The 15,213-nt window shown below is 42.7% G+C and overlaps 2 protein-coding genes across 2 annotated transcripts in view; one reads left to right on the top strand and one right to left on the bottom strand.

Annotated features, from left to right (window-relative positions):
* Positions 1 to 163: 163 nt before the first annotated feature.
* On the top strand, positions 164 to 11,832 carry LOC100690370 (sorting nexin-18). Its single transcript, XM_003444432.5, has 4 exons — positions 164 to 1,614; positions 1,940 to 2,233; positions 2,523 to 2,905; positions 8,037 to 11,832. Exons 1-4 carry the CDS (start codon positions 893 to 895, stop codon positions 8,261 to 8,263), a joined length of 1,626 nt encoding a protein of 541 aa, XP_003444480.1. The 5' UTR covers positions 164 to 892; the 3' UTR covers positions 8,264 to 11,832.
* The window catches only part of LOC102076010 (chondroitin sulfate proteoglycan 4), a 23,191-nt gene continuing 16,429 nt past the window's right edge, over positions 8,452 to 15,213 (bottom strand). Inside the window, exons 20-22 of the mRNA XM_013270791.3 lie at positions 14,965 to 15,117; positions 14,162 to 14,740; positions 8,452 to 14,034 (exon numbers count right to left, since the gene is read on the bottom strand). Of these exons, the coding sequence (XP_013126245.2) occupies positions 12,895 to 14,034; positions 14,162 to 14,740; positions 14,965 to 15,117 (1,872 nt within the window). The 3' untranslated portion in view covers positions 8,452 to 12,894. The remainder of the gene's footprint in view (positions 14,035 to 14,161; positions 14,741 to 14,964; positions 15,118 to 15,213) is intronic.

Genomic DNA, 15,213 nt, shown 5'->3' with positions numbered 1-15,213 from the left:
ACTTTAAAACACAAACAGTATTTTATTTTTAACTTTTTATGAAAATCCAAATTAACTTTTAATGTTTAAAATGTGTATTTTTAGCATCCTGAAGAGTGACTAGCGAATTTCTCTAATTAACATAAGGCTTATTAGCCTGAGGCCAGTTCAAAGACTACGTGCGATGACGTCATAGCCCATAAAGCAGGTTAACTGGGGGAGTTAATCTAACATACGCTGCTTGATGTGGATTTTTCCGTGTCTGAATCAATGAGTTTATAAAAGCTGGAAGTTTTTTTGGTTTTTTAAAGTTCTTGGTCTGACTTCACAGACTTGACTGAACTTGTTCCTGGCTCCACCCTCCGTTAGTCAGCCAGTGTAACTACGTGTTAGTGCTGGTGCCTTTAACTTACAAGCATCTTGGAGAGAGGAGGGGAAAAAGAGGACTTTCCCCCCGGCTTTTATCTTGGGGAAAGAAACAGCTATCCTGCCGTCGCAAGTTTGTTGGCTTTAAACTTGAATAGCCGGTGTCTTTCCGTAAGGGAGAAAAAAAGGGAAAGGTTTTGAATGCGTTTACGGACTTGGATTAAGTTGTGCATGGAAACTAATGATATTTGAACCCGCGGAAAGGAGAGAGAGGAGGTGGGTGTCGGATACAGGACTACTTTTGCGTGTCCGTCTTCTTGTTCTTTTGCGCGTGGATAATAGATACAAGCGTGCTTAACTTGGTCAAAGGTGGAAAGGTTTGTTTTAATCATAAAACTTCCTAAATCTGATTAAAGCTGCACAGATCCTAAAGGTTTAATCCTGCTGGAAGACATAACATTTTCGAGGAAGCTTTGCAGTGAGAATCAACCAGAAATTTAAATATATATATATATATATATAAATATATTGCAGCAGTATTGAAATTATGGCGCTGAAGGCCAAAGTGTTGTACGATTTCCACTCTGAAAATCCAGGAGAGATCTCCATAGCAGAGAATGAGGTGGTGACTCTGTTCAGCGAGGAGGAGCTGGAGGGTTGGCTGGAGGGGGAGAACAGCAGGGGGGAGGCTGGCCTCTTCCCTGCCTCTTATGTAGAGATCATCAGAGACCACATCACCTCCAACAACAATGGCTTCTCCTTGACCCAAACCAAAGTCCAGACCTCCTACACATCCTCCCAGCCTCATAGAGGATTTGGGCCTGATAGCAGCAGCTTCCACACTAGCCAGGACAGCGATGACGACTGGGATGACGAGTGGGACGACAGCTCTCCTGTGGCCAATGTCCCTCAGGGTCTCGGCAGCAGCCCTCCTTTGCACCCGGTTGCCACCTCCCTGCCGGGCCGTGGGAGCTCCCAGCAGCAGCAGGCCAAAAGTTCAGCCACAGTGGGGAGGAACCTGAACAGGTTCTCCACCTTTGTCAAGTCCGGAGGGGAGGCCTTCCTGCTCGGGGAGGCGTCAGCTTTTGTGAAAGATGGAGACAGGATCTGTGTGGTGATGGGGAAGCATGGACCAGAGTGGCAGGAGGACCCCTACCCGTTCACGTGCACCATTGACGACCCCACCAAGCAAACAAAGTTCAAAGGGATGAAGAGCTACATGTCATATGGCCTTACTCCAACGCACACCAATGTCCAAGTCAACCGCAGGTATGTATCGTCTTCCTTTTTCTCCACTTTTCAGCTTTTTACTGCGGTTTACGAAATGTTAAAAACAGAGCTGTGGATTTTTGCCATCTGGAGCCTTCTCCTGTTTCCTCTCCGAGGTTCCCTCAACAGCTTTCACATTGTTTCCATGTCCCTGTGTCTGTCAGTTGAACTACACTCGAATTCCCTCAGGGCTTGTTGGGAAAAGGTTCCTGCACTTCCCCTCCTTTTATCTTTTTCACTCCATCTCACTACATGTTCCTGGCATTTACCTTACCTCGCTTATTCAACCAGTCCCAATTTCTCCCCTCTCCACTCCTCCCTGCAGGTATAAACACTTTGACTGGCTCTACGGTCGGCTCGTGGAGCGGTTCCCTGTCATCTCAGTGCCCCACCTGCCAGAGAAGCAGGCCACGGGCCGCTTCGAGGAGGACTTCCTCTCCAAGAGGAGGAAGGGTCTGATCTGGTGGATGAACCACATGACAAGCCATCCTGTGCTGGCGCACTGTGACGTTTTCCAGCATTTCCTGACTTGTGGGGCGGATGAGAAGGCATGGAAGCAGGGAAAGAGGAAGGCAGAGAGGGACGAGCTGGTCGGGGCCAATTTCTTCCTCACGATCAGGTAGGAGTCTGAGAATTGGTAATGTCTTTATTAAGTTGCACATAGCATTTTGGGAAAATGACAAAGTTTTTTGTCAGGTTCTTTTTAATAGTGTTAAGTTTAACTGAAAGATATCTGACCTTGTATAGGGAACTAATATTATAAACTATGTTCTTTGCTCTGTTTTAAGAACTTGGTGTTGAAGGCCTTGAAAAATAGGGTGTGCCAGATAGTGAGCAAAAGATAAGCAGTAGAAAAAAATAGCCTCAAGATTTAAAATGACAGTCTTCCCCTTTCTTTTCTCCGTCAGCCCCCCGGCTGTACCCCTGGACCTGCAGGAAGTCGAGAGCAAGATTGAAGGCTTCAAAACATTCACCAAGAAGATGGACGAGAACATCGTAGTCGTGAACACCAGCATCAACGAGTTCGGCCGTAAACAAATATCGGGGTTCAAAAAGGAGTACCAGAAGGTCGGACAGTCCTTCAAACTCCTGGCCCAGGCTTTCGAGCTGGACCAGCAGGTCTACTCAGTGGGCTTGAACAAGGCCATTTCCTACACGGGAGAGGCTTACGAGGCAATAGGAGAGTATTTTGCTGATCAGCCGCGGCAGGACCTGGACCTCATTTCTGACCTGCTGGACATCTACAAAGGACACCTGGCCAACTTCCCTGACATCATCCATGTGCAGAAAGGTGGGAGAGTGTCTTTGTCTTCATGTTGGTAAAAAAAATTCAGCTCTGCAGTCTTAGAGCACAAATGTAAAGGAAAGATGTTGAGTTTTTATGCAGAGCTAACGTTTTAATACTGCCTAAATATGTAAAAATACTTTCTAGGGAAAATAAACTCTAATTAGTAACAAACCAATTATGCAAAATCAAACAACGCCAACAAACTTGGAGGAAAGGAAACAGACTCGGCACCAAGCATGTAGGGAAGCTTTCAACTTGCGTTTAAAGAAAAAAATAAAAATGAATTACTTATGCATCTAAATGCTTCTAGCCTGTCTGTTAATCATGCGGACATACAAAGACCCAGATTCTGACTGTATCCCAACCAAGGGAAACATCTGTTTTCATTTAGTGACGAGCACTGTCAGTCTGCATCGAAAACCAAAACCCGTGGTCCATTGTATCACTCGGGGTACTGTGCGAGGGCCTGTATTTGCTCATTTTGAAAACACACACACATTTACAAAGCAGGAGTTGGCTTATTAGTTCCCTCCAGGTTGGGAGGAGGGAGTTTCTCCTGGCACGCAGAGTCCAGACGTTTGCCAGACCGAGAGACACTGTTTCTATAGTCCGCTGAACTCTGTTCTCCAGATACAATCCCAGCTCCCAACTGTGGAACGAGCCTGAATTGCAATAGTCCGTGTGACTGACAGGACTTCACCTCCTTTCCTGTTGACAAATAACAAGCACATTGTTTTATGTCTTGCAAAGCCCATTTACTTACTAACTCACTGTTTTTTTCCTGTTATTTAAGTTTTTCATGCCAAAGTTTCTCTCCAAAGAGCATCATTGGTTCGGGGTATTTTATATAAAATAGGACACCAAATAAAAACCAGTGAAACCAATAAAACACATTTTACTTAAACTATAACCAAATTTACTAAAATCTCGGAAAGAATTTAAAGATTTCAGGGGATCTCCCACAAAGTAGCGACATAATTCTGGGACACCGGCGTGGTTTTCATTGAAAACACTGACTGGTAACATTTTTTTGTCCATTTCATACAAAGGGTTGATTCTGTTCATTCTTTGGTCAGTAGTTTCAAGTGGACTTACAGAGCTCAGCAGTGACCGCCCACTTTTTTAAGACCTCTAGTTTCAGTAGTGAATTTCTCATTCATTTTGTCCACTGATGTTTCAGAAAATCATTACATTTTACATACATTTAAGCCTTCGAGTGAGCCAGCCAGCTACAAGCCAGATCATAACCATGAAATCATTTGATTTGGATCAAAAATATAAAGCAAAATGAAAGTCTAATCAAGTTTCTTCAGTTTTGTGCTCACTAATTGACCTGATGTGTATGGGTTTATTTCAGTGGTAACAGAAACCTCTATGGTTTTCCTACCCTTGATGTCAGTAACAAGGTATATTCCACAGCAGCACTTAGCATGAAGCCCTGCCCACCTCCTGCTCTAACATTCTATTTGTGAAAAACAGGCAATGAGATCAACATTGACTTGTAGTGACAGCAGTGCTAAAATGACTTATTTTAGACAATGGATCCAGTATAATAAAGCTTATTTAAAGTATGAGTCATGCAGAGGTGTTCCAGTAGAATATTAGATCCTCTTCTAGTTTTCAGCAATCTAAAATGAGATTCTCTCCTGCTGTAATCTAAATTATAACACTCATTATAACACATGCAAAGGAAGTGACTAACACAACTATAAAATAGACCCTGCATGCAAAGGAACTTGTAAGCCTTTACAATAAGCACTCTCAGACTTTTGTAATCATCTCTGCTGGTGTTATAAAAGGTCAGTATCCCCTAAATAACATCCTTGAACCACTGACCATGCCGCAGAGTCGAAACTGCATCTGGAGTTGTGAAATAACTTAGGTTCACATAAGATGACTGGCTTAGTTCACACGACATCTGATTTGATAAAGAAAATAGGCAAGAAAGAAAACAGGACTCCAGAGGTTTTTTGTTTTCAGACACATCAGGTTTCACTCTTTTCTCAGCAGCAGCAGCTCCACATAATTTCCATCAGTCTCATATTGTCTCATATACACTTTCTCCAGTAATGGCTAAATTAGAAAACATATAAAATGGCAGCTGTAACACCTCATGTTTGACTGCTTTGTTGAACTACATGTGTCACTTACGGTGACAGTCATCTATGCCAGCTCAGTCTTTTAAGTCTAAAGGCTACATCTGATTTGAATGAGTGGGAATTCCTGGGCCTCTTGTATTCTGTTGCCCCGGGTCTACAGGAATCCAAAATGGAGCGGTCTCAGGATTACATTCCCCTCCTCCTCTTTTTTTGTTCCCCCCTTTTTCCTCTTTCCTTCTGTTGGTTAAAGAAAAATAGGAAGAAGAAGAAGAGGCGAGGTGAATGTATGAGGGGGTACAGAGAGTTACAGAGCTTTACAAGATTTCCTACCAGCATAACAGTACAAGAGTTCAAATTATAGCTCAGTAATCCCCTTGGCAGGGAGGAGAGCAAAGTCCGAGTTTTTTTTTTCACTGTGGTGGCAAAGTTGCGCTTCTGATCTTTGTGAGATAGAGAGAAGGAGAGATCTAGAAGGAGAAACTAGGTCGGCAAGTTCAAGATCAGCTTCCTCGCAATTTCCTCTACATTCATGTGAGTTAGTCCTTCACTCTGAGATCCCTTTTTGTTGGTCATGTCTGTCTGGACTTTACAGCCTCCCCCCCCCAAAGCTTGAGTCACTCTAAACACTGTGAGTCATAAGTGGGTGATGGGTATCTTCAAAGAAACCTGGAAAAAGTTTGCAACAATCAGCACATTTCTGCAGGTTTCTCAACATGTCATGATTTTGTCTGCTTCAGTTATGACCTCATGAATTCTGTATTGCACAAGTTCCTTTTGTAGAATTGTGTTTTAATTATTTGTGTAGAAAAAATCCCAGACTTCCTTGATTTGACTATTGAGTTTGACTTCCTCTTTCCTGTGTAGAGAACGTAGCCACCCTGATGTCATCCACTGCTTTGTGGACATTTATTTTGAAGTCTCAATTTTCTAATTTTGGCAAAAAAACAACTTAATGTTGTCTCGGGGGGAAAACTGAACTCCTACGAGTGTCTTTTTTTTTTTTTTATATCTGAGCACAACCCCCCCATCAACCCACACAAGCTAAAGAGAGCACAACCATGTAGCAGGCTGTGAAGATGAATGGTTCTGTTGTTAATCCTTAAGTCCTGAGAATTGGTCAATGGGGTGTAAAAGGGTATTTTATATATGTGCCAAGTGTTTTCAGTTTGTGAAAGGTCTGGACTGCAGGAAGGCCAGTTGAGTGCTCTTCTAATGCAAAGCAATATTGCTGTAATGCATGCACAGTATGTAGTTTAGCTTTGCCTTGCTGATATATGCAAGGCCTAGCTTGAAACAGACTGGATTGTGTGGATAGGACTAAATGTTGCTGTAAAGCTGTATATACCTTTCAGCATTAATGCTGCTTTTCCAGATGTGCATGCTGCCAATTCCACACACGCTAATGCATCCTCCATACCGTCAGAGATACAGGCTTTTTAAATGAACATTAATAAGAAGCGTCCAGAGAAGATGGCAGCGTTTTTGGATCATACTCAAATAAAGTTTTAACCTGTCTAATTTCAAGATCATTAGTGTCCTGAGCCCATGTGGTGATTTACATGACAGTGCCATGGTCTTGGCTCGTCTGATCCAACGTTTGTGAGTTTTTAGACTTTTAAATTTTGCACATTTAAACTTTGCACTTGGTTCTTGTTTAAGCTGTTTAATGTCTTCCCTCCCTTAGTGTATTTAACAATTTTATAAGTTCTTAGTTGCTTTAGAGTACTTTTTCTTCCCTCAGTGCTCCATCTTTTTGTGTCAAGTCTCCCATACGTTCATTCATATTTTCCACTTTTAGATATCTCACTTCCTGCTTTATTTCGAAAGTTAGTTTTTTCCTTGTGCTTTGCTTTTAGTTCCCTTGTCTTGGCTCTGCGATTTAGTTCAGATGTCATCTTCTCCCCAGCTGTCTGCACTTCCTCTAATCACCCTTCTGTTTATGTATAGTTGCTGTCTCCCCTTGTCCTTTGTCAGAGTGTCCCCTTGGCCCAGTGTGTTTCTTAGTATATATTTTTTTTAATGTTTTTAAATCCCCCCAAAACCGGTCACGACAGACCGGTTACCCTCACTGAACCTGGTTCTGCCTGAGTTGAGGTTTTTCCTGTTAAAAGGGAGTTTTTCCTTCCCTGTGTCACCAAAGTGCTTGGTCAGCACAGGGTCATGTGATTGTTGGGATTGTTAGACAGACAGAGAGACCGGTTTAAAATTGGCAACCACGTTGGCGTCAGACTCTGGGCTATTAAGATTAACAAATGTATTGCAACAGTGTTTTGCCTGCACCTACCATTATAGGAAATTGTCTCATGAAAAAAAACCATTGCACATTATGATGTCAAAAAGGACATCATACCATTAATGGTATGGTACTTAATGGGTCCCTGGAAGCTCCATTTCTAGTGATCTGATAAATGGAGATAACAGTTTACGTGTAGGCCAAAAGCTAAAACCTAAAAAACCAAAAATATCTGTGTATGTGTGACTAAGATAACAGTCTAACTTAGACTGTTATCTTATCAGCTATCTGTCACTGAAGTGTTCTTCTTTATCTGTGTAAAGAAAGAAAACCTGTTTCTGAGGTGATGTATTTTTAAGATAGAAGACTATCAAAACAGAGTGGCACGGTGGTTAGCACTGTTGCTGCACAGCAAGAAGGTTCTGAGTTCAATTCCACCATCAGGCCGGTGTGGAGTTTGCATGTTCTCCAGTTAGTGGGATTTTCCACAGTTAGTGGGGATTGCCCACAGGAGTGAATGTGAGTGCGAATAGTTGTTTGTCTCTGTGTGTTGGCCCTGCGACAGACTGGCGACCTGTCCAGGGTGTACCCCGCCTCTCGCCCTATGACAGCTGGGATAGGCTCCTGCGACCCTGAAAAGGATAAGCGGAATGGATGGCTGTAGAACTTTATTTCAAAAATAAATGAGTTTTATTTACAGCGTTGTCATCATCACAGAATATTTTTGAATTATTTTTTTTTTTATTGTAAAAAATCCAAAGTTTTTTTTTTTACTTTTGAACTCTCCAATATATTTTCCCAGGTGCGCTGACCAAGGTGAAAGACTGCCCGAAGAAGGAAGGTGAGCTCCACGACCGCTGCAACATCATTTCTTTCGCCACGCTGGCAGAAATCCAGCACTTCCACCGCACACGTGTACGGGACTTCCGCTCGCAGATGCAGTACCACCTCCGCCAGCAGATCAGCTTCTTCCAGAAGATCACAGCCAAGCTTGAGGACGCACTGCAGAGATATGACGATGACCAGTAGCACAACAGGCAGACAAGGAAGAGAACAGACTACAAAGGCCTCAAAGAAGGGGTGGGGGGGTGGGGGGTGTCATCCTCTCATAATCGAGAGCATCTTATTGTCCTTTAAAAGAAAAATCTTTATTGTGATGATCCCTCGCTGTCTGGATTGAAAGAAAAATACAGGCCACATGACAACTTCTCGTATTATCTGAAGCTCTGATGAATGTACCATTACCAAGGATTTTGCTGACGCTCCAGACACATGTTGCAAGTCAGCAGGATTGCAGCAGATATTTAAAACAGCTGCTCTCAATATGACTGGAGCTGCATTTGAGTCACAGTTTCAGGGTCACGTGACCGTCTCCACTGCCTCTTCATGGGAGCACTCGGTCGGGGAAGAACAATCAACAACAGCCCAAACAAAGACGGGAAAAATAACAAAATCACTTGAACTGGATGTTTTAGTGCCTGAAAGATATAAATGTACTGATTTGTTTTAACTTGAATGACCTGCTCAGTATTGTTTTAAACAAGACAGTGTACGAAAGGAAAGAGGGCACTGTCTACTTTCCAGAATCGGTTTCAAGTCTGGATTTTCATCACAACTTGAAATCTGAGCTACCTGTGATGTCTGCCTTCTTTCACATCACCCTCACCTTGTTTGCATTTGAAACGTTTTGTGGTTGAACATTTTCTCTTAAATGTTTTAATGGTAAAGCGGTACCGCAGTAATCTTAACTTCCAGATGTTTTATGAAAGTCTGATGCTACATCTGTCTCTCACCCAGTCGAGGGTAAGGTTAAAAGCTCTTTCAAATGCCAGCTATTTCTGGCATGGAAAGACTAAACCGAGAGCATGCAGGCAGTAATTGTGATTATAGCATATTTTACGTGCTTTAGAGTGAAAGCTTTTTGTTTGAGAAACATGGCAGTCCTTGTGAAACTGATCAACGTGTACATCTCAGACATGCGTCACTAACAGACCAATTCTTTTAATGCTATTTGGGGTTGGAATTGTTCAAATACTAGACATAACAGCTTTTCAACTCCGTTCTAACACGCCACCAAAATATGATCACAATGCCTCACGTGTACTGATATAACGAACTCGATTCACCCAGAAGCTCCTTGGATTTAATCAGCATGGAGTTGCAGGCTGAGCTCCCTGAGAGACAGTTAGGATTTGTTTGATATTACTTATATTTTCCTTAAAAATGCAGAAAACTAAGAGATACAGTTCAGTGGAGTTTGTTACAGGGGTTTAAAGTATCAGCCATTGTCAGTCTGAGTTGTGATATCAGGTGTGACTTCATTCCTTTCCTGTGATTTTACTTTACAAAGTTTATGATGGGACAAACCACCACCTGGTTGTTTTTTAGCTGTTCACTTGGATCGCTAGCGAAAGTGAAAGTGATATACTTTAAATATAACATGATGGGAGAGAATAAAAAAATAAATAAAAGCAGAATTTATTTCAGGTATGACTCTGTATTGTTGATTATTGGCATTTTTGCAGAATATAGGCCCATTTTCTGCATATTTTAGGGTGTTTGTTTTGATGAATATTAACATATTTGATGATCACAGACTATTTGGACAAAAAGTATTGTGCCACACTTCTTAATCTTTAATCTTTTTAGTGCCACAGGTGTATAAAATCAGTTACCTAGCCTTTGCAATCATTTGTGAAAGAATAAGCTCACTGAATTCAAGTAATAACATGCCACAGTTTCAAAAAAATATTCCACAATCAGCTTTAACCGCTGAAAAAAATGACAGTTGAAAATCAGAGAAAAGCCTATGGAACATCACTTTAAATGCGCTTTCTCAGTGTTATTATTCTTGTGCTATACTTTGAATTCAGTTTAAATTACATAGTCCCAAATCACAACAGCAGTCACGTCAAGACACTTTATATTGTAAAGTTAGGATCCTACAGTAATACAGAGACGACCCAAACAATCAAATGACCCCCTATGAACGAGCACCAGGCAAACAAATACAGTTTGATGGTTATAGAAAAAAAAAGCCAGAAGAGTAAGCCCACATTAACATTAAAACAGTAATCCATTACTTTACGTATTTACTCCCTGAAAAAGTTTAGCTGCACTTCTCTTTGCACTTTTGCTTTAATCACCCAAGATGCATTAAGACAGAGTTAACCACGTGACATGCACATGACTGCATATCCACACTAATGACCGTGCTAAGGAGTGGACATAAAAGAAATGTTGGCACTTTACTGTCACATTCTTGCCCATTTATGGAACAGGTTCATACCGAATCTGTCCTCCCATCATCACGCACATTACCTGACAGCTGTTGCACAAGCAGGCATGAAAGAGCATGTTTGATTTGTTTTTTTGTTTCTGTTCACCGATTATGCAAGAAAAAACCCCATAACACAATTGGCATAATTGTTTGATGAGTGCACTGAATTTCCTGCATTACAGACCACATCTAATGTGATTACAGTGATGTTACCCTTCCTAGAGAAAAGTGTCTCATCTCTTGTTTTCTCTGGTGGAGGGGCCGCTTCACTCCTTGCTATCTGACACCAGAGTTCAAAGACTGCAGATCAGGTTACTCCAACTGCAGGCCCTTCATTATTTAGACTGGCCTCTTTTTCCCTCCGCTCAGCCTTCATTTTACTTTTAAATTGTGCTTTGTTTAGAATGTGTTCAGACTTAGTTGCAAAAAACCCCAACAAAAAACAGAAAAAACAAGACCTCTCTGGGGTACTGCTCTCTAAATACTGCCTGATTCATTGAGTTTTAAAGCTCAGAGAAGAGGGTGGTGGAGCGGTAAAACAGAAAATTTGATTCACACCAGATTTTATGCACGTGACCAGATTAAGAATCTACATGGAATTCTACAGTGCAATGTATTCAGAATTTTTGGTGTATGTTATAACGCTTGTCACGTCCATGCCCAGCCACAGATACACATGTAGAGAAACAAGTTTTCTGTACTCATTCATGTTGTTTACAACAAATCCTGGCCCTGCATTCTGAACATCACAGTAGGGTGTGACTGAGAGTATTAAGGCCACATTAAGGAAAAAGTAATAATTTTGCAACAGCTGCTTTTTTTTTCAACTTTATTCTCAAAATGTGGCCGTAATACTCCTTTATAGCAGGAACTCATCAGAACCAGGTAAAGTTTTTCCAATCTTCTATTGTCCAATTTTGTTGACCCTCTGTCACCTCAGGTTCCTGTTCATAGCTGATGGGAGTGGCACCCAGTGTGGTCTTCTGCAGCTGCTGCCCATCTTTTCTTCAGAAATGCTCCTCTGCATACCTTGGTTATAGCGAATGGTTCTTTTAGTTACCACTGGCTTCTGCTCATAGCAGACTGGCATAAACAGTATTTTCCCCCCACAGAGATGCCTGCTGGATATTTTCTCTTTTTAGCAATCTGCTGATGCTCTGCTGACCATGTCTACATAACTAAATGCAGTGATTTACCGTACTGTAATTTACTGATAACATATTTGCATTAATGAGCAGTTGAATTTGTGTAACTAATAAAGTGAGTCAGCTGTCTGCTGGGGTTTCATTCGATTAAATACTCTGGTATTATTTGTGCATCTTTACTGTCATAGACTCTTGATGTTGGCCATTAAAAAGGAAATAAAAGGAAAAAGAAATGCCAAAAAAAAAAGGGTAAAGTGTTTAGATTTGGACAAACAGCATTTATTTTATTTAAGAAATATTTTTTTATTAAAAAACTGTCACAGTGCATGGAAAACAGATGCAGCCATACAAGGGGTCAGAATTGACAGAAATGTTGAAGATAATCAAGTACATCTTACAGTGCATCATTATTGATCATAGAAGCAGTTACACAGCAGTAGTAGTAAGAAAAAGGACTCAGGAAAGTGCAGGACAGGGAATATGTGGGACGAGTGTTATAGCTTACAGTACATTTAGTCATATGTACAAACATGATGATCTACTGGCTGACGTAATATGTTTTAAAGAAGCAACACCTGACATCTGTACAGCGTGCAACAGCTGTGGGTGAGTGACTTCCATCACCAGTTATAAATGTGCTAACTCAAATGGCAACTCAAAATATAGCTGCTGTAAATGTGATTCACATTAAATGAAACGAACCCTGGGTCACGTTTCACTTCCTCGTTCAGTATAAAATGTATTATTGCAACAACTCTTTGTTTCAGGAAAATAAAGATGTAATTTTCTTGAGAAGGAGCTGGGGCGGGTTGTGTTCATTGCTTATAACTAGGAAATCTTTGAAAAAAGGAAGAAGAGCGTTTTAAGCAATAGTTTTCTCAGAAGAGTACTTCACATCTTAGAAACAAATGCTAAAAGGTGGTAACAAAAGCGCCTTGAGGTAACTGTTGTTGTCATTTGGCGCTATATAAATAAAATTGAATTGAATTAACACCTCGTGGATGAAGTATTATGGGTATTTCAGGACAGTATTAATGGAACAAAGTCATATTTATTAGCAACATAACTTAAATGTGATGGCCATTGAACATTTTTACTGTCGTCTTTCCAAAAAGTACATGTTGGATGTGCCTTAGTTGACCATTGGTGTTCTCTGGAAAGCAGACACATATCTTATATATACAAACACACTACAAACACACCTCTAAGGCACAGTTTTTTCAGCATTACTACCCTCAAACCCAGTACTGGCTCTCTTTTAGAGTCGGAGTCGGGGACCTAGATCTCACAGAGGTCCTGAATCCTGCAGTACGTGGAAGCGGATTGCTAGAAGTTGTATTATCTCTTTCATTACTGTTACAGCCTCTAATATTCCCATCACCACCAGCTAAATCAGCCTCAAATGGCCCCCAGAAGGTCATTCCAGGGGCCAGACTCCTCCGGGGACTTGTGGGTACCCTTGGAGAAGTTGGGCAGCTTGCAGAGCCGAGTGGGGTGACCATAACTGAGGGCATAGCCACACTCCGCTCTGGCCTGCCCAGATACGGGCTGTCCTCAGTGGGTACCGGCACTGCAGCGAGCTCCTGGACAAGACGAAGTCGAGCTTGTTTTTCCTTGCGATGGCGGAACACCAAGATCAAAACTATGAGTATTATAATGAGGAGCAAACAAGCTAGCAGTGGGAGGATAATGAGGAGGGGGTCCGAAGCAGGACGAGGCAGAACCTCGACATGAATCAGCTGGGTGTCAGGAGGGTTCTCTGGACCGTGTTTCTCTGGGATGGAAGGAGTGTGGGGCTGGGGGGCATGGCTGTGACCTCCTCCTGCTCCCTCTATGCTGCTCTTTGACCTCCCTCCATGACTCCCATTCCGTGTGTGGTTCCCCAGTCGATTATGAGGCCTCAACTTGTGATGTGTCCTGTTGTGGTGCTTGTGTGACAAAATGTGGGGGTGCAAACCCACAGTGACCTCACCGTGTGCCGTAGATCCTCCTCGTCCACCTCCCTGTCCTCCTCCTCCTCCTCCGGCAGTTGTCCTGTTGTGTGCTGGTAGACGGGCTGTTGTGTGTTCGCGACCTATCCTGTCTATTTTATTGAAACCACCAGGACCGTGGCGCATCTGGTGATGAGGTAAGATGGTGAAGTGAAGCTCGCCCTTTGCTGGCTGGACGTTTCCAGACCTCACCAGGAAGCTGAAAGAGTCATTAAGAGGTGTGGCGGGTGCGTGGACTTGAGCTGTTGTGAGCGTGGATTCATTATTGTGGAGCTGGTTGTCGCTGTCACTGAGATTCTCTTCGATGGCAACTCGGCCTTGCACCACATCTCTGAATGTGAATGACTTCAGGACCTCTGACGCTCTGTTAGGATCATATGTTATCTACACAAACACACACACGAAAACACATAGCAGAGGAGAAAGTCAACAGCAAACCAGTCAGACATACGACATTGCAGCTGGAGAAAGGGACTGTCTAACCCCGACTCATTAGAACAAGCGGCTTTACCTTGACTAGTTTTCCATGTTTTGGTGGAGAGAGAACCTCAAAGACCGGGTTGGCTCGGCTGATTCTCGCCAGCTCGGAGGCATCAATCATGGCTTTCCCCAGTTTCACAGCGATACCACTGGGGACTCGAACTGGCTCTCTCAGGTAGATCAGAGGCCGCACGGTCACTTTCACCGTCGCTGTCACATTTCCATAATTAACCCCAGGAGACGAGGCTGACACTGACATTTGAAAGGTGTCCTCGGACTCGCTGAGATCAGTCATGTGATAGACGACCCGTCCAAACTGGAGGTCCTCGTGGCGGAATGTGGTGACCTCCTGGTCGTTAATAGCGATGCGTCCGTGGCGAGGGGGTGTGGTCACAGTGTAGGAGACAGTGGCCCGGCTCTGACCATTGGTTTGAGCTGCAAGCTGATTGGGTGTCAGGACCACCGCGGTCCGGCCCTGAATCAACGACAGGCCAGTGTTGTTCACAATGGACACCGAGGGCTTAATCACCTCCAAACTAAACAGCTTGTAGAGTGGACGGTGATGGCCATCTGTTACGTTGAAGTAGAAAACTCCTGTTGAGGAGTCGCCCTAAGGCAGGAAACATTGAAAGGAAGAACAAAAGACACAACGTAGAAATTAGAAGTGGAAAAAAACTACCACAGAATACTGGCACCGCATTAACCATGTCCAGCACTTTTTAATTCTCTGCACAATCACAATTACAACAATGGAAGTCTGATGCTATTTTTTCTTCTAATTACATAACACTGACACATGTTTAGGATTCACTGCTGCAGTAAAGCCTTCTTCACCTGCTGTATAAAATGCAGCCGGCCGTGGTTGACGTCGTACTGGGTGAATGACGTCACCGGCTCCGGTCTTTCCCCCAGCGTCAGGTAGCCATTGTTGGGCTTACTTATCACGAGGTAGTGCAGCTCCTCTGGAGGAGTATCATGGTCCTCCACCTGGACATGGAAAAAGTGAAGGATTAAGAAAAAGTTCTGTAGACGTAAAAATAAATTGCAGCTCTACCTAAATTTATACTTGTCCTTTTTGCACTC

The sequence above is a fragment of the Oreochromis niloticus genome, linkage group LG7, assembly GCF_001858045.2.
Source record: "Oreochromis niloticus isolate F11D_XX linkage group LG7, O_niloticus_UMD_NMBU, whole genome shotgun sequence".
Lineage (NCBI taxonomy): Eukaryota > Metazoa > Chordata > Actinopteri > Cichliformes > Cichlidae > Oreochromis > Oreochromis niloticus.
The sequence above is the reverse complement of the archived record's forward strand: the minus strand, read 5'-3'. Positions and strand labels throughout refer to the sequence as shown.